This window comes from Ascaphus truei, chromosome 2, assembly GCF_040206685.1.
Source record: "Ascaphus truei isolate aAscTru1 chromosome 2, aAscTru1.hap1, whole genome shotgun sequence".
Lineage (NCBI taxonomy): Eukaryota > Metazoa > Chordata > Amphibia > Anura > Ascaphidae > Ascaphus > Ascaphus truei.
In genome coordinates, this window is record NC_134484.1 from 253,253,560 (window position 1) to 253,272,919 (window position 19,360).

Genomic DNA, 19,360 nt, shown 5'->3' on the forward strand with positions numbered 1-19,360 from the left:
AGAGGCTGCTTCCCTGCTCTGCCTTTGTCAGAGGGGGCGGGGCCAGAAGCTCCGTGCAGAGGCTGCTTCCCTGCTCTATCTGTGTCAGAGGGGGCGGGGCCTTGCTGCGGGGCCTTCCCTACACATAGACATCCCCTCCTCCTCCTGTCTGTTAGCCGCCCGTTTTCAGCAGCACATGGGGGGACCTGAGCAGGCTTAGTTACTCCCTCCCCGCACCCACCGTGTGTGAGTGTGGTTGAGTGTGTGTGTGTGTGTGGGTTGATTGTGTGTGGGGGGGGTTTGAGTGTGTTGTCTGTGATTGTGTGGGTGTTGTGATTGAATGCAGCGGTGCATAAACTGGGAGGGCGCCCCGGGCGCGAGATTTAGGCGGGGCGCATGCGGCAAAACCTGGATGCGCTGGCGAAAAAGATGTGTGCGGGCGGCCAAGAAGATGTGCGCGGGCGGCCGAACGGGATAGTACAGGTGGCGGCCACGTGATTTGGAGGTATGAGGGAGGAGCACGCGCGAGCGCTGTGATGTCAAACGCCCCTCCTTCCGGTGTCTGCCCTGCAATAGCGCTGTGTTCCTGCTCTCCTCCGCTGGCAACCTGCTTCGCTGCGATCCTCTGCAAGTGTAAGGGTAGACTGCCACTAAATCAATCATACTATGAATGTACAGAAATAATGGGGGGGGAAAAAAGTGAAAACACTTCCCCGCTCGTGCTTGCAAAATTATGCAGGACATCCTGCGCTCATGCTTGGAGAGTTGGTGATGTCACCGCTTTCAGCGGCAGCGTGGACGCTGCCTAATTTTGCAAGAGCGAGCTGTTGAAGTATGTAAGTATTTAGACTGCGCTTATAGTGCCAGTGACGCGACGTCGCCCGAAAACAAATGCATTGTCGCCGCCGTGTGCTCTTATAGTAAGCGCAACGCGATTTTTTGAAGCCGGCAATATTTGATTTTTAAGGGGCTGTTGCCTCATGTGACAGCCCCTAAACCAATCAATGGCCTGGTTGCCGGCGCCGCCACAAAGCGAAATACAACTTTTGCTAGCAGCGACGGGTGGCGTCTCCGTCGCGGGCACTATACGCGCGGCTTTAGACATATTTGTATTTACATTGTATACCGTTTAATAAAGGTTTTTTTATTTCCATGTGATTTTGATTATATCAGGCAGGGGGGGTCCGAGAAATTTCATGGATAAAAAGGGGGGCTCGGCTTAAAAAGTTTGCTCACCCCTGTACTATGTAACTATGTAACTATGTATGAGTGGCTCTAGAAGGCCATGAGGTAGTATCTGCCCCCTTTTTCGTAAGGGCAACAATGGGAGCGACAATGGAAGAGAAGTTCTTGATAAATCTCCTGTAATAGTTGGCAAATCCCAGGAATCTTTGAATGGCCTTGAGAGAGGTAGGAATGTGCCAATCCAAGACCGCTTTGAGTATGGCGGGGTCCAAGGAGAAACCAGCATCCGAGACAATGTAACCCAGAAATGATGTAGAAGTTCGGTGAAATTGGCATTTCTCCAATTAGGCATACATGTGGTTCTCACGGAGGCGTACTAGTACCTGCTTGACATGGTTGATGTGCTCCGGGAGTGATTTGGAAAAGATTAGAATATCGTCGAGATATACGATCAGGAAGTGGTTGAGAAGGTCTCTGAAAATCTCGTTAACAAAATCTTGAAAAACCGCTGGAGCATTGCAGAGGCCGAACGACATGACCAAGTACTCATAGTGGCCGTCTCGAAGGTTGAATGCCGTTTTCCATTTGTCGCCCTGCCGGATTCTCACCAAGTTATACGCGCCCCGAAGATCTAGTTTGGTGAATATTGTTGCTCCCTGTAGGCGGTCAAAAAGTTCCGAGATTAATGGTAGGGGATACCGATTCTTGAGGGTAATTTTGTTCAATCCTCTATAGTCGATGCAAGGGCGGAGTGTGCCATCCTTTTTTTTTTTTTTTTTTTTTTTTTTACAAAAAAGAATCCCGCTCCGGCAGGGGAAGAAGACTTGCGTATGAACCCCTTTTTTAGATTCTCCTGTATGTAGTCAGACATGGTTCTGGTCTCCGGGAGTGAAAGTGGGTAGGATCTCCCTCTGGGTAGAGTGGAACCGGGCAGGAGGTCGATAGAACAATCAAAGGATCGTGTGGGAGTAAGGCTGAGTCCCCAGTCTTCACTGTGACACGCGCGCACAGCGCTACACCGTGATCTGCGGTCTGGGGGGAGAGGGAAGGTTTACAACGGGAGGGGGCGTGGCTGTGGGTTTGCGGGGGCGTGGCCATGATGTCCCGTGGCTGGTTCGCCCTTATTGGCTGAACCACCGGCGGGGGCGTGGCCACGCCCCAGTCACAGATGTCGAGGTCAAATTCCCCTGCCTCCCTGAAAACCTGTCGCACACCGCTGGGGAAAGGTGCGCGACAAGGTATGGACTGGGACCGGCCGGACTGGAGGGACGGGGCTTGATAGCACAGCGCACGCCGAGCCGTGCGCTGTGGCGGTGACTGGGACCGCAGCCTAATGCTTCGGATTTGGCTTTGTCAAAGACGTTAGGAAATTCAGGTAGACCTCAGGTAAGGAGGGCTGCTCCACTATGGGTGTCATCAGACTGCAAATTTTTTGCACAGAGGGAGCACAGGACGTGGCACACTGGGTGTTCCAAGTGATGGGCCTCTCGTCTGTCCAGTTGATGAGAGGATTATGGCGTTGAAGCCACGAAAGCCCCAGGATAACTTCTACAGAAGGCGAGTGGATGACGTCGAGTGAAATCCTCTCCATGTGGGTCCCGTCAATCGAGAGAGACAGTTAAATGGTCTGAAGGACAATAAAGGCTGGTTGGAGTGGCCTTCCGGGGTTCATCCTCTTGATGAGGGGAATGTTGTTCTTCTGGGCGAATACTTGGTCTATAAAGTTGCCTCCAGATCCGGAGTCGATGAAGGCCATGGCTGGAATGCAAAAAGTCCTGGTACTAATAGAAACGGGGATCATCACTAGGGAGGATTTTTTCCTTTTTAATGGGAAGCGAGAGAGTGTTCCCAATGAGACTCCCCTGGGACTCATTGGGGGCTGGCATTTCCCGACTTGAGGGGACAGCGAAGGGCCTGGTGTCCGGGGTTGCCGCAGTAGAGGCAGAGTCCGGCGGAGCTGTTTCTCGGCAGAAGATAGCTTATTCCATCCTAGTTGCATGGGCTCCGGGGCATCTGAGGTAAGGGGTTCTGGAGAGGGAAGACGGAAGGCGTGCGGTCTGATAGGAAGCTGTCGGTGTCGTGAACGTTCTGCTCTTCGCTCCTGGAGGCGCTGATCCACACAAATACAAAGCGCAATGAGCTCCAATTCGGATGGTCGTTCTTGAGCAGCAAGTTGTCCTTGAGCGGCTCCGAGAGACCTTTGCCAAAAGGCGGAGGACAGGGCCTTGTTATTCCAGCCCGTCTCAGAAGCAATGGTGCGAAATTCCAGGGCGTACCTGGCCACTGGGCGGCTCCCTTGGGTGATGTGAAAGAGGGAAGCGGCAGCCACTCTACGCCCAGGGGTGTCGAAGACACGACGAAATTCCTTGACGAATCGTCCGATATCCTGTGTGAGGTCGGTCCTCTGCTCCGAGATGGGGGAAGCCCACGCCAAGGCATCACCTGTGAGAAGGGAGACAATGTAGGCTATTTGGGATCTTGCGGAAGGGAAGCGAGCGGGTGTCATCTCGCATTGGATTTAAGAACCCGCGACATTCCAAGGGGTCTCCAGAATATCGGTTGGGTGTCGGGAGTCGGGGTTCTGAAGACGAAGCTCCTACTGGTGGTTCAGTGGGAGGAATCAAGGGCGTGGGAGCGGAAATGTTTTGCACCTGTACCGTAAGGGATCTAACATCCTGCTGTAGTGAATCCATGCGGCGGCTGGACTGATCCAAAAATTTCTCCAGTTTGGAAAACATGGTGGCATGTGACGCCAAGATGTTTCCCACCTCAGAGGGGTCTATGTCTGTGGGGCTGAGCATACTGTCACGTTGTGCCCACCACAAACTAGACGAGACCCTCGGTACTGAGGTGGGAATAGAGAAAACGCCACCGACAGGCACGGGGATCTGGTCTGGAGTGTGCGTAGATGAACTCGCCGGGTCAGGAGTAGAGTCGCCGTAATACTTGCCAAGGTGAGGGTAGGAGAACTCCGGAACGTTGGAGGTATTAGTCGCTGGGGTCGGTGTAGGATAAGGTAGAATGGTCGAGGCCCGAGAGCCGAGTTCAGGTTAGGAGAGTTGCGGAGGGTCGAGAATAGCCAAGGTCGGGGTTCCAGAGAGGCGGTGGACCGAAAGCAAGCCAAGGTCGGAACACGGGAGATCAAGCAAGACAAGGCAGGATATCTAGGAGACGAGAGGTAAGCACAGGAACAGGAAACTTATTCTCAGCCGATGTGCCAGTGGCACTGCTGAGCCTAAATAGGTGAGACGGTCCAATCTGAGAAGGAGGCGGGACCGAGGAGTGTCAGTGCGGAGCCTGTCATAGGCTAAGGTAAGGAAGCCAGGTGGGGGTGCTGAGGGCAATCAGTGCCTGTTGCCACGGCGCTCGGGTGCGTGGCGCGCGCGTGCGCCGCGCACAAGTGCGCGCCGTGATCCGGAGGTGGAAACTTCTGCTGCGACCCTAGCCCACGTGAGGACGGCGTCCGGCACGAGGAGGAGCCGTGCGCATGCGCGGAGAAGGCGGGAGTGCGCGTGAGTGCAGGACCTTATCAGCGGCCGTCGGAGCAGGTAGGGGAACTGTGCGCCGGCATGTGGCGGTGCGCGACACCTGGCTCCTGACAGTATTACATTGGACCCCTCCAACCCAGCTGACGTACCCCTTAGAGATTTCTCTCAAATGTTCAGTGTTTTTTTAAATCTTGTTCGTGTGATTCCTAGGGACTGCGTGTCATATTAAATGGACCTTAGTTTTATACAGTTAAACACTTAGGGGGGGGGGTGTGTGTGTGTGTGTGTGTGTGTGTGTGTGTGTCCCAAAAGATAGCACTCTGGTATACCGTATGCAATATCAAAAGTACATTTTATTTATTAGATGTCACAAAACGGAATAAAAGATAGCACAGAATTTTAAAACATGGCATAGATCCCCTGTGCGTAAACCAAAGCAATATGCTAACTAGCATGTCTGTCATGTCATAGAAACACTGTTAGAAGCCAGGTAGATGGATGAATAATATCCCGGGCTTAATCACAGATCCCAAGAGAAAAATACAATATCTCAAGGAGAAACATCAAACAGTGCTACTCTGTGGCAATAAGGGAGTAGCTGGAAGTAAATCACCAAGATATACAGGAAATGTGAAGAAGCTGGGACCAAAGTCTCTTAATGGAGTCAAATCACTTCATAGAATGTCATAGGACTGATAAAGTGTGGATTGTAATCCCCAAACAAGCTACAAATAGCAATGCAAAAAGTCAGTCCTGTTGAAGAGACAAATAACAGTTGATGTTGATCCAAGTGTAATAAGTACACAATCCTGAGATGTATATGGTGTTCAGCACAATCCTGGGAAAAGGGAGACCAAAAAGCGCACCAGCACAAACGGAGCAGGAAGAAACCAGAACAAAAAAATGATTAAAAGGGCACTTTAATGTGGCAAAAGACCCATCCAATGCATTTCGAACGTCGCAGCGTTCTTTTTCAAGGCACCACACACCACCTGTCTTCAGGAGGATAGTACCCATTATATGACACAATAAGTACTATATCAATTGTTAGTACCCTGGTACAGTGGTCTGGCTTATTATCATTTTGAGATATACCTGCATTTGAGCGCTTCAGCTATTTTCCATTCAGCACAATCCTACATGCATTTAAAAGAATCACAGAACACGCATTGAGCAGCAGCTCAAGAGGTATTTTTACGTATTCCAAGAGGGGGAGAAACCAGGGGATCCTGCCTACAGCACCCACTCATACGCGTTTCGGCTGGATGCCTTCAACTGGGAGTGGTGGGGTAGGCAGGATAGTATACACTCTTAAAAAGGATTAAATTCGCGCCAAAAACGCCAGGTGAAAATTAAAGCCTCCAAAATACCTTAATGATTCCCAGGAGTGCAGAGAGAGAATAATCCCATTGCGCATGAGCAAAATGACGCCAAGTTGGAACGCACAGCCATAAAGCTCTGTGTGCTTGTATCTTGTGCTTAATCTTGTATCCTGAGAGAGAGCCAAATTCCGAAAGAACTTGAAAAAGATTAGGGAGTGAGATAAGAGGTTTTGAAAGTGTCAATAATATATCACTGGGTTTTCTTATGCCAACAATGCACTTTTGCAATGTGATGTTCAGGGCAACGCAGAACTTGTCAGTGGTGCCGCAACTTGTCCTTCATTGTGCTCTCTCTCCCCTCTCTCCCTCCCTCTATCTCTTCCCTCCCCCTCCCCCCCCTGTAATAATGGATTTAAGGCAATCGTTCCACATAATAATGGATTTAAGGCAAAAGGTGGCACTGTGTGCTCATTTGCATGTCACTTCCCAGAATCCCTTGCTGCAGTGGAAGCACTGTATGCTAGGTGATAATGATGAAAAGTAGGGTTGCAGACCTGTCTAAGACATGAATGTGCTCACAAGTAATATTATTATTTGATTTACACATACCCATACATGGCTCGACAAATGCACTCTCCCACTCGCCTAAGGCGATTTGCATTTCAGACGCAGGCGAGGCGGCGGTGCTCTGATCTTTCCTCTTCTCCCTTTGCTGCAGTCGGAGCTATTTCCTGGAAGTGGAAATACTGACTACATCCAGGTCACAGCCCTATGTGCTATTGTGCATGCTCACACTTTGGAATGGGAGTTGTAGTTTTTATACACGTATACAGAGCAAGTGACACATACAGTAGAAGCAGCACAGTAACATTTCCCAGACACTGTGCTAGGGAAAGCTAGTTACTTCTGCATGTAGATGTGTATAAACCACTTGGTACTTAGGAGATATCAGGAAAGCTTTTCAGTTCCTCCCTTTTGGCCAATGTTGATATGATCGAGGTAACCTGGATATGACATAACCCCTGAGGCTGTAACACAGCTAAATTATTGCACATTTATACATGTAGCACATGTACCCCCACCCTCTAGGAGATACAATTTCCGGCTACTTGCTGTTGTGGTGTGGCATACCTGTTAGGATTCAGGAGAGCTGAGTGGTCTGTGATGGGGTGGAAACCAGGACAGGCTTTTGGTGTCATCTTGGGTTCTGGGTTCGGAATCGGCGCCTGTGCTTATTAAAGCTCAAGATGTTTATACCATATTCCAAAGGAATCTAGATCTACTATACAAGGATGACTACATATTTCCGGTATTGATGGCATGACGCAGAAGGCTGAAACGACATGAACAGAGCAGGGAAAGCAAAAAGCATCATTAGATATATATTCATGATAAGAAGGGTGCAAGATCTATTTCTGCATGTAGACCTTTTGGCGTTAAAGTTTTTAAACAGTGAATCCAGAAAGTCTCCCTTTTGAGTAGTTCTGATCCCCTGTCACCTCCCCTCCAGTGCGGTAATACATGTTCTATTGCTTTGAATTGCAAGCTTGTGTGTTCACCAGCATGGTATTCAGAGAAGTGTTTGGGTATGTTGTGATTCAAGAGCTTTCTATTTATTCCACTCAGATGTTCAATTATCCTTGTACGCACAGGCCTGATAGTTTTTCCTACATATTGTAACCTGCAGGAACATTCCAGAAGATACACTACATGGTCCGTCCTGCAGGTTATGAAACTTTCTATGTTGGAACATTCGCCTGTTACGTTTGAGGAAAAACAAGTGTGCTCAGGTGATTTATACCGACAAGCTGTGCATTTCTTGCAACCAAAGAATCCTTTCATATTAAGCCAACTGTTATCCACACATTTTCTTTCTCTAAGGGCGCTTGGCGCCAATTTATTCTTTAAGTTGTTAGCTTTTTTGAAAATGATGTTCGGTCTATCTGGTATAACCTGGCCTAGAATAGGGTCGTTTTCTAGGATGTCCCAATGCCTTAGAATGATATTTCTAATGCTTGTGGCCTCCCTATTATACCCAGTGAGAAAGGCGAATTCAAAAGCTTTGTTAGCTGTATTCTTTCTTTTTTTCACTGTTAGTAAGTCCCCTCTGTTCATATTATCCACCTTTTCCCTTGCATTTTTAATCAATTCTTTTTTATAATTTTTTTCCAAAAATTTATTCTGAACTTTTTCTGATTGTATATCACACTGTTCTACGTCTGTGCAATTTCTTTTGATGCGGATAAGTTGACTAACTGGCACATTATCCATCCACCTTGGTAGATGGCAGCTATCTCTCCTAATGAAGTTGTTTTTATCTGTGTCCTTAAAATGGGTCTTGGTCTTCAACACATTGTTATCAATATAGATATTCAAATCTAGATAATTCACTGTAGAATTGCTCCATTCGTTGGTAAATGTAAGATTATATGTGTTGGTGTTCATGTTCTCCAAAAATGTGACTAGGCTATCTTCCCCACCACTCCAAATAATAAACACATCATCGATGTAACGACGATAGAGGACAAGGTCCGCGCAGAGCCCACGACCTGCCCAGATGTTCTCATTCTCCCAATCTGCTACAAACAGGTTAGCATAGCTCGGCGCGAACCTCGTCCCCATCGCCGTCCCACACTGCTGTAAGTAAAAAGTGTTCCCAAACCAAAAATAATTGTGCTGAAGAATAAAATTAATACTATCAATAATAAAATTAACTTGTGGTAAAGGTAAGGTCTCGTCCTCCTGCAAAAATCTTTTTCCCTGTATGTGCTGTATCACGGTGTATAGTGATGCAACATCACATGTTGCCAAAATGTAATGATCCTCCCATTTTACATCTTTTAACAAATTCAACAAATCTAATGTATCTCTCAGGTAGGATTTCTGTTCCACTACGTATTTCTGCAAAAAGGTATCAATATACATGGAAAGATTGGCTGTTAGTGAGTCAATCCCCGAGACTATTGGTCGGCCTGGGGGATTGACTACACTTTTGTGTACCTTAGGAAGGAAATAGAAGACCGGCATCTTAGCTTTGTCCTGATAGAGGAATTTATATTCCTTCTCATCTAGTATGCCGGTCTCCCTTCCCCCATCCAAAAGTCTTTTAAGTTCCTCTGTATATTCCTTAATGGGATTAGAAGGTAACACCTTATACGTATTGCTATCTCCCAATAATCTCAATGCCTCCTTCTCGTTGTCAGGTTTGTCCATTAGGACCACTCCCCCTCCCTTATCTGCCTGTTTTATAATTAAATTGTCGTTTTCCATTAGTTGTTTCAAGCCTTCTTTTTCAATTTTGGTCAAATTTTCGACTTTCCTTTTTTGATTCTGAACACTATCTTTTTTGGCCAGATCTTCAAAATCTTTGGTTATCATTTGGAAGAAAACCTCCAAATGATTCCCAGAGGTGAAATGGGGGAAGAAGGTAGATTTTGGCCTTAGCCCTGTATGGACAAATTGTCTTTCCTGTTGTACGATAGGAGGTACTTCAACATTTAACTTAGGTTCAATATGTCTACCTAAAAAATACCTCTTTACTGTAAGCTTTCTGAGATAACGATTAGCATCTATATATAGGTCGAAATTACTGTGTCCCTTCATAGGGGCAAATGATAGCCCTCTAGATAGAATGCTTTTTTGCGGATCTGTTAAAGCAGTACTACTTAGATTGAAAACATTTTCTACATCTATTTCACACTCCTTTTTATTTCTCTCCCTTTTTCGTCTGCCTCTCTTTCGTCTGACTGTCTTCCTCTTTTGGAGTTGCCATTTAGCCCCATCCCTTGTTTCTGTTGGGATGTGTTCTTCCCATCCCACAAAGTGGAAGGGCCCTCCCCTGCACCTAAAAAAGAGGAATCTGTACTGGAAAGTTTTTCTGATTTCTTTTTCTTATCATCTCTTTCTCTTGAGTCTAGTGATTTTGTCCTATTAAGTTTCTTATTCAGTCTCTCTTCCTCTCTTTTTTCTTTTTTCTTTTGATTAATTGGTGTATAATTGGCTCTACCTCTATCTGAATCTCTTCTTGGTGATTTTCTATTCTCTCTATCTGTTCAATCTCTCTGCTGATTTTCATATTCCTCTTTCTTAGATCTTTCTCTTGTTATAATTCTTTCCTGGAAAAGACTATTGTCTCTATAGTTATTTTTATAATGTTTTTTATAGGTCCTATTAATGGTCCAATTTCTTTGCTCTCCCTTTCTGTAATCCTCCTCATCTCTGTGTAATTTTTTGGTTTTGTTGTTATCTGTGTCCCTTTCTAAAGTGTCTAATTTTTTCTGTAGCTGCACATCCTTTTCTTTAAATTCCTTTGTATTTTCCAATGGGGTTAATTTTTCTTTAATCTCATTTATTTCTTCATCTAACTGTTTTAGATGTGCTTTTTGTTGGTCTATAATTAGATCAATTAACCCATAGGAGCACTTATCTAACAACTCATTCCAATTTTTTTAAAACCGGAAATATGTAGTCATCCTTGTATAGTAGATCTAGATTCCTTTGGAATATGGTATAAACATCTTGAACTTTAATAAGCACACTGTAAATGTGTCAACATTGTATAAACATAAGCCAACCAATTTATACATGCTCTTTGTGTGATTTATACACAAGGGCACATATGTCTGTGTTATGCCATTCAAACCTGATACAAGTAGAAATCCTTGATCCAAGGTATTATATTCTGTTGCAAGGCAGTATCAATTCTTTTTTATAAAATAATGTGATTGTATAAACTTTAATGTTATCATGTATAAGATAATTAAATAGCTACCTGTGTTCTTTGTATCTGTATACATATTGTTGTTTATTATATCCAAGAAATAATTTACTAAATTGATAGATGTATAAGTTGTAATATTTACTGTATGTTTATATAATGTGGAATATGTAAATGAAATGTCATTTTATTCAATTAATAACACATATTAATAGCAATTATGGCTATATACTAGTCTATAGCTTATATAGACTATTTTAGTCATTATATTATTTACTTTAAATAGTGCACATATGTAGTCTCGTCCAATAGCATTATTCTCTGTGATTTTCAGTGCATAAGATAAAGAATGTTAAATAATTATATCCTCTCCCTTTACTACACATTTATAAATAGTAAAGCTGCCAATTGTAACCACGAAAGCAGCACCTCTTTAACTGACCTCTAAACAAAATATCTCCTGCCAATCACTACCAATAGGCAGAACTCCCTCTGTTACTCTCAGTGCATTAGTGAAAGCAAAATAATGTGAAATAATTAAATCCTCTCCCTCTAATATGCAATTATAATAGTGCTAGCTGCCAATTGTAATAATGAAAACAGTACCTCCTTTAATTGACTCCTAAATAAATCACTATCTGCCAATTATTATCAATAGACAGCACCTCCTCTAATTGACCTCTAATTAAATTCTCTAATTCAGATTACATATTATACATATTGTCCTATCAGATTGGTGTTATTAATACACAATTATAGTTAAATAAATTCTCTTTAAATGATGTTTCATAAGATGTTAAAATTTGTTAAACAGATCTTCATGTTGTCATGTTTGTAATTATGGTCCAATTGCACATACTTGCATAACACATAGCGCTATGCTAATCAAACCAATTGTTTTAATCAATTATTAAATGTGGAGCTGAATAGGGTATATATAGGCATCCATTAACTCCTACAGCCACACACTCCTGACGAAGCCATAAGCAGTTCTCAAGGGCTGGGCGAAACGCGTAGAGTGGTGTTTTGGACCAGTGGAGCGATCCGTAGTTCCCCTATCCTCAGAGCCGTGACGTCACACGCACAGAAGGAAGCTCAGAGAGAAGCTGGGATCTCAAAGTGCAGGCGAAGGAGCTCCGGATTACCAAGGGGATGCGGTGAGAGCTGCGGTGACCTCAGTTTATACACAATTATTGTGTCAAACGCTTGATTGTTTTTAGCACATTGTACGTGCACATTTTATATACCTATTTTTATAAAGTTTTGTATACATCAGATCGCGCTATGTTTTGCTGTCTCTCTCGTATATACCACAACCATGCTGACGGGACGAGCCTAGAGGGAGTTCCACACATCATTAACATCCACTGGGTAGCAGCCCTATCTGCAAAACGCATTTTTACTATTAACATCTTGTGAGTAGGCATACCATCAGAGCCAAGACTGCATCTCATCATATATCTCTTTACCAATACATCTGCACTTACATTTTGTATTATTTCTTCTTATGTTTCCCATATGTGCTCCTCCTGGATTGTCTGAAACTTATTTATAACACACACACAGTGACTCACTCGCTCACAGCATACACACAAAAAGCATGCGTCACGTGCGTTTGCACAGGCTCGGGCGCACACTATAGAATGGCACTGAGAATTTATAAACTTGTTCAAACAGTGTGTGTTTAAAATGTTCGCATGCACAACATAATATCTCAATTTTTACATGGTGTGGCTATTTTCACTTCTAATTCGCCACACCTGTGGCTACATTGTAAAATAGGTTGTCCACCCCTGCTGTAGATTGTATTACAGCGCTGCAGGGTCTCAGATGATCTGGATGGTGCTTGCTATAAATGGGAAAAGTGCAATAACGTATCGGAAAGAAATTATGAGTGCTTATTTTTGTCTGGCGAGTAGCATTTTTTTTAAATCATTTGTCGAGCCCTGTAAAAAAATAAAAATATATATACCTTATTTCCTCAATTCTAAGACGCACCTTTTTTCTGATTTTCACATGTCTTAAATCGCAATGCGTCTTAGAATCGATGTAGTATAAACAAATTGTTTTATTATAAAGTGTCTACAGTACTAACCCCATCTTTTCACTTACCATGTTTCAGGAGAGGTCCCATGTCAGTGGAGGATGAAGCGGGCGGCGGGAGTGTGCCGGGCTTGTGGCGGGAGTACGGCAGGTCAGGACCCAAGTCTGCAGGTGAATGAAGATAAGAAGATGGCGGGCGGGCGTGCGGTGGGGGCGGCAGAAGATCATAATAGCAGGAGAGCTGAGCAGGAGCAATATGCGGCATAGGGGAATGGCTTGGGAGGTGCACACTGTAACCGGAAGTCAGACACTGGTCAACATTCGGTGTTACAGTTTGCACCTCCCCAGCCTTTCCCCTGTGCCGCTCTGCTCAGATCTCCTGCTATTATGATCTCCTTCCGCCACCACACCACACGCCCACCCACTATCTTCTTATCTTCATTCACCTGCAGACTTGGACCTGTCCCACCGCACTCTCGCCCGCTGTGCATCTTCAACCATCTCCAGACGTGAGACCTCTCCTGCCGCCACTGCCCGCTTCATCCTCTGCTGACATGGGACCTCTCCTGAAACATGTTAAGTGAAAAAGTAATTTTCCTTGATTGTAAGACGCACCATCGATTTGTCCCTTACAATCGATGACGTCTTACAATCGAGGAAATACGGTATATATTTCTTCAGACAAAACAATAGTAAAAGGAGTGCCTGTCCCAAATAGCTTACAATCTAAGGCTGGGGCAATGGTACCACAGACACTGCGGAGGCGTCTGCACGCTGGGCGAACAGGCTGCCATAAGGCAGCGCGGGCACGCGGAAGAGGGAGGGGATCGTGCGTTGCGCAAGAAATCAGTTCAAACTGATTTTTTGTCGCGACAGGCCGGTCACGTGTGCAGTTTGCCCTAATAAAGTGAACCAGCTCCGTGACGCCCCTAGGAACGCCCTCGCGGCCCGTCCACCATGGCCAGGGAAAGCACCCACTTCATCACAGTCTCCGAACGCCTCTGCGCGGGTGAAGGCACCATGGCCCGGGCCTAAATGGGGAGAATTTACAGAGCCATTACTAGGGAATATATTTTGCTCACTTTCTATATTGTCCTTAAAATGCCGGTTCGTATCCAGAACACCAGGCTCCTTGTATGTGACTTTACAAAACGCAATATGAAATGTAAATATTTATTTTTCAATTATATAGATCTCAATAATCTCAATTAACCAGAAGTGTTATAAGTGGTTCTCAAATCCCCATGGTCTTCAGTAATAGGGTGCTGAAGCATTTGTTCTGTAAATGGCATATACAGTTGTGTGAAAAAGAAAATACACCCTCTTTCTCACTGTAGAATGATGGACTTTAAATTGTTTGGAAATGGCCTTATAACCCTTCCCAGATTGATGGGCAGCAACAATTGCTTCTCTTAAGATCATTGCTGATGTCTTTCCTCCTTGGCATTGTGTTAAAACACACCTGAATGCTCCAGACCAGCAAACTGCTAAAACTTTGGCTTTTATAGAGGTGGTCACACTTGCTGATGATCAATTAATCAAGGGCATTTGATTAGCAGCACCTGTCTGCTACTTAGCATCTTTATTCCTATGGGAGCAATAAGGGTGTACTTAGTTTTTCACACATAGCTTCTCTATTTTGGCTTTATTTATGTTAAATAAATCATGACACGGTGTAATATGTCATGTGTTGTTGTTCATCTGAGGTTGTATTTACCTAATTTTAAGACCTGCTAAGGAACAGTTGAGTGTTATTATGTCCTGATATGTAAAACCATGGAATTCAAAGAGGGTGTACTTTCTTTTTCACACAACTGTACATGCACCTTACAAAACGTAGGCCGAGTTACCCCGAGCCTCTGCCAAGGGTGCCGCGGACTCAGAGGGAAACACTCGGCTGCTCAGGTGACAGGGGTTGCAATCCACCTCAATGAGACCATCAGAGGAGATAGGAGATGCAAGTCGCAGCTGCCCTGTCTCCAGACAGCAAGCACCTCGTAGGCTGATGTGTTTGGGAGGGAAAAGGGGAGGAGTGTGGGGGTTTGAGAGCTTTGTGTGGGGAGGAGGTTGGAGGGCTTTGTGTGGGGAGGGGATGAGGTGTGAGGTCATTGTGTGGGGAGGGGGTTTGAGGGCTTTGTGTGGGGAGGGGGTTTGAGGGCTTTGTGTGGGGAGGGGGTTTGAGGGCTTTGTGTGGGGAGGGGGTGAGGTGTGAGGGAAGGAGGTAGGAGGTGAGGGATGTGCATGGAGAGGAAAAAGGAGGTGAGTGGTTTGTGTAGGGTAAGGGGAGGAAGGTGTGTGTGTGTGTGTGTGTGTGTGTGTGTGTGTGTGTTTTTGTGTGTGTGTTTTTGTGTGTTTGTTCAGTGGCAGATTCCCCATTAGGCTCGGGCCTAGAGTGGCAAAATTTTGGGCCTGATGGGAAGTCGCTTACATATGCGGGGCGCCTCCTTGCTTTCTCCTTTCTGCCGCCCTCCTCCTTCCGATTCACAGCCGCGGACGTCACCAACATTAAAAGAGTAAACAAATGTGATATTCACTCAAAAAGTGGCTAAAACAAAAGGGATTCAAGTATATATCTTAAATATATATTATATTATATTTTGTGCAGATTCGCTGGCACATTTCTCAATTGGATCTTTGTACGGGAAGTTAGGTTTTGCTATAGTGGTAAAGAACATAATTAGGTTGGTAACTGCCTGTCTGCAAAGCATCTTTCTCTCCAGTATAGATTTCTATTTTGCTGCATGGTTAGAAGTTTAGGTCTTTGTAGGGACAGCAGCTTTCACCATTGAAGAGATGCAATATTTTTTAGGTCTCTATTCTCTAAATATGATATTAATGTTTAGTGCCAGGAAGTCCAGAGCATAATGTACTGCTTTAACGTGTGTGTGTGTATTCCTTTTTTTTTTTTCCTAATAGGAGAGGAGTACCACAAAGAAAGACCCATCTGATTCGAAGGTAAAAAGCTTTTGCATGGTATTTTAAAAACGCATTTCTAGAGTCACTGGGATTTCTTATGCCGACAATGCACTTTTGCAATGTGATGTTCAGGGCAATTCAGAACTTGTCAGTGGTGCCGCAGCTTGTCCTTGATTGAGTTTGCACTGGCAGCAGTGTTTGCAAAATATATATGTATGTATAGGAAGTAGTACTCCAAAAAATGAAGAGCAGCTACTCGCATGAATATATGGAATTTATTCTGGCCTGAGCAATTTCTCGAGGGGGATATACGGGGATCAGAGACGTCTATCCTCTTCTAGTGCTACTTTTTCTTTGACTGGAGGTAAGTTCACAATGGCTCCTTTGCTCCAGTGTGTGTGTGTGTGTGTGTATATATATATATATGTATATACAGTGTTCGTCAAACCTATACATTTGCACGCCCCGGGCAAGTGGATTTAACATCGTGGCGAACTCCTATTGGCCCAAGCAGCACACGTGTGGCACTAGGTGGCGAGTAGATTTTTTAGTGATTTGTCGACGTGTGTGTGTGTGTGTGTGTGTGTGTGTGTGTGTGTGTATATATAGATAGATAGATAGAGAGAGAGAGAGAGAGAGAATGACCTAGGCGCAAATATGCAGGGAAAGAAAGAAAAGGGAGAAAAATATCATAGGGCAGTATATCAGAGCAATCAGGACTTAGGTGGTAAGATATGCACTTACACTTGGTCAGCAATTTAAAGCCTTTAATCCACAATGGGACTCAGGAACTCTGCTGCTGATGATCTTCAATTTCGTGGTGTATTCTCTTTTATCAGGTTGCACACGATACTTCAAACAGCTACTGCAGCATCATCATCATTCCGCTGCTGAAGGGCATCTTTCCACGGGATGGATCTCACGTAGGGAGAGGGGGGGAGGGAAGGGGAACGGGAGGGAAGTAATAGAGGAAAAAGGATATAGTGTAAAACCTTTAATAAAATTCTATCTGAAAACAGAAATTGGTATCCCACTCACATGTGCTGAATCGAATTTGGCCAGTTGAGAGTTTAAAGTGAGTCTCTCACACTCATATCTCAGAGACACCGGTACACTGCACAGCTGATGTATCGAGTCCTTCCGCATCACGTGCGCCGGCTCCAATTCTCGCGAGAGTTCGTCTCCCACAGTACTCTGTAACAGCTTCTGCTCCGGTGCAAAGGGTCTCTCCGCAGCGCGTCTCCAACTGCTCCACCAATGCGCATGCCCTACGCGTTTCTCCACTTGGGCTTCGTCAGGGGCTTATACATAGTGTCCTAGAATATGATATCACGCACTTCTGATCTTTAGATTTGTTTGGAACACGATTAGCCAGCCAGAGGCAGAGATTAAACAAATGTGATATTCACTCAAAAAGCTGACACATTTCTCAATTGGATCTTTGTACGGGAAGTTAGGTTTTGCTATAGTGGTAAAGAACATAATTAGGTTGGTAACTGCGTGTCTGCAAAGCATATTTCTCTCCAGTATAGATTTCTATTTTGCTGCATGGTTAGAAGTTTAGGTCTTTGTAGGGACAGCAGCTTTCACCATTGAAGAGATGCAATATTTTTTTGGTCTCTATTCTCTAAATATGATATTAATGTTTAGTGCCAGGAAGTCCAGCGCATAATGTATGCATGTAGGTCTTTATTTATATACCGCTTCACAGTAGTAATACACGTGACAATCATATAAATAACAAATAATAATACAAATAAAAGAACATGGGAATAAGTGCTTCAGATGAAAAATTAACATTTAGGAAGAGGAATCCCTTCCCCCGAAGAGCTTAACATCTAATTGTACTGCTTTAACGTGTGTATGTAATATAATACACTATTTTTTTTTTCCTAATAGGAGAGGAGTACCACAAAGAAAGACCCATCCGATTCGGAGGTAAAAGGCTTTTGCATGGTATTTTAAAAACGCATTTCTAGAGTCACTGGGATTTCTTATTTTTTTTAAACTTTTTATTGAATAGTTTTCAAAGTTATGGGAAAAGGGTACATAAAAGAAAAACGGGGGGGGGGGAGTGGAGGGGTACATTGATACAGATAATTGGTAATATCACATTTGGGGAAGGATTAAGGGAAGAGGAAAGGGGACAGCATTTGTACATGTATACTATAGTGCAGGGGGGCGCAAACTTTTTTTCCCTGCGCCCCCCTGCCGGCGGTCCCCTCACTCCCGCGCCCCACTTACCTGCGCTCCGGCGTCATGACGTCACGTTGCCATAGCAACGTGACGTCACATGACCTCGCGGCGTCATTTTCACGCCGCGTTGCCATGGCGACGCAGCAAGGAAGCCGCCGGAGCATAGGTAAGTAAAGGTTTACAGATGCCCTGCAGCTCCCCCGGCACTTAATTTAAGTGCCTTCGGGAAGTGTGCGGGGCCTCTGTAAACCCCGCACCCCCCGTCGGCAGTCTCGCGCCCCCCCTGGGGGTCGCGCCCCCCAGTTTGCGCACCGCTGGTATAGTGAACAGCAATTTTAATCTTAATATATAAAATTGAAATTTGTGGGGTTGTAGATGTGGTGAATCTGATTGGTCCCAGCCTCTGGCCTATCAGATTGGTCCGTATCCCTGCCCCTTCCCGCCTTGCCTCCCAGCTCACACCACTGGCGCAGGGCCGCTGCCTCACACCCCGGCGCCTCCCGCCACCTCACACCCCGGCGCCTCCCGCCTCAACCGCCCGGGACCAAGCGGCGGAACGGACGGCCGGTAGAGAGAGCGGACGAACGTAGGAGCGAGCGGCCGGGACCAAGCGGGGAAGCGGACGGCCGGGAAGGGGAGGGGGAAGCGGGCAGCCCACCCCCTCACCCGTACCACACCACCGTCACCCGTACCACACCAATTGCAAGCACGCTGCCTCCCGCCTCAGATCCGCGGGGGAGCGCACGCCGCGTGCACGCGCCTCAGTCTGATGAACCGCAGACGGAAGGTTCCGGGGGGGGTGAACGAACGACCGGCCAAGACAGCGGGGGAACAGCCGGACGGGGGAGCCAGTCTCAAAGCCCCCGCACCGACGTCCTCCTCCCTCCCTACAGCTGCGGCTGTCACGGCCGCCTCACAGCACCCGCGCCTCACCGCCCTTCCCCGGCTCCTACCTGCAGCCTCCGCCGCTGCTTCAGGTATGGGGACAGCAGGGAGGGGGGGGAGACATGCAGGGGGGGGGGAGACATGCAGGGGGAAGGGGAGAGATAACACAGTCAACCACCCACTCAGTCAACCACCCACTCAGTCAACCACCCACTCAGTCAACCACCCACTCAGTCACCCACCCACTCAGTCACCCACCCACTCACTCACCCAGTCACTCACTCACCCAGTCACTCACTCACCCAGTCAAACACTCACCCAGTCAAACACTCACCCTGTCACTCACTCACTCACCCTGTCACTCACTCACTCACCCAGTCACTCACCCACCCAGTCACTCACCCACCCAGTCACTCACCCACCCAGTCACTCACCCACCCCCAGTCACTCACCCACCCACTGAGCTCTGAAGGGGGGGGAATTGGACATGTGAGGGGGGGGGGGAGAAAGGGCCGGAGCTGTGAACGGGGGGGTCCCAGCTGTTAACACGGGGGGCCACATTCATGTGCAAGGGGGCCACGATTGCTGTTAATGGGGGAGAAAGGGAAAGGGGGGGAGAGAGGGCAATG

The 19,360-nt window shown here is 46.0% G+C and overlaps 1 protein-coding gene across 18 annotated transcripts in view; it reads left to right on the plus strand.

Moving 5' to 3' along the window:
• Nucleotides 1-19,360, plus strand: part of LOC142487216 (uncharacterized) — a 79,545-nt gene that overhangs the window by 14,387 nt on the left and 45,798 nt on the right. For 6 of the 18 annotated variants that reach the window (XM_075586064.1, XM_075586072.1, XM_075586078.1 and 3 more), the window contains one exon: nucleotides 15,651-15,689. The exons of 4 other annotated variants lie outside the window; for them this stretch is intronic. In XM_075586064.1, the coding sequence (XP_075442179.1) occupies nucleotides 15,651-15,689 (39 nt within the window). Of the gene's footprint in view, nucleotides 1-15,650; nucleotides 15,690-17,549; nucleotides 17,589-19,360 lie in introns of all 18 variants that reach the window. 8 more of the 18 variants (XM_075586061.1, XM_075586068.1, XM_075586066.1 and 5 more) reach the window with 2 other exon arrangements.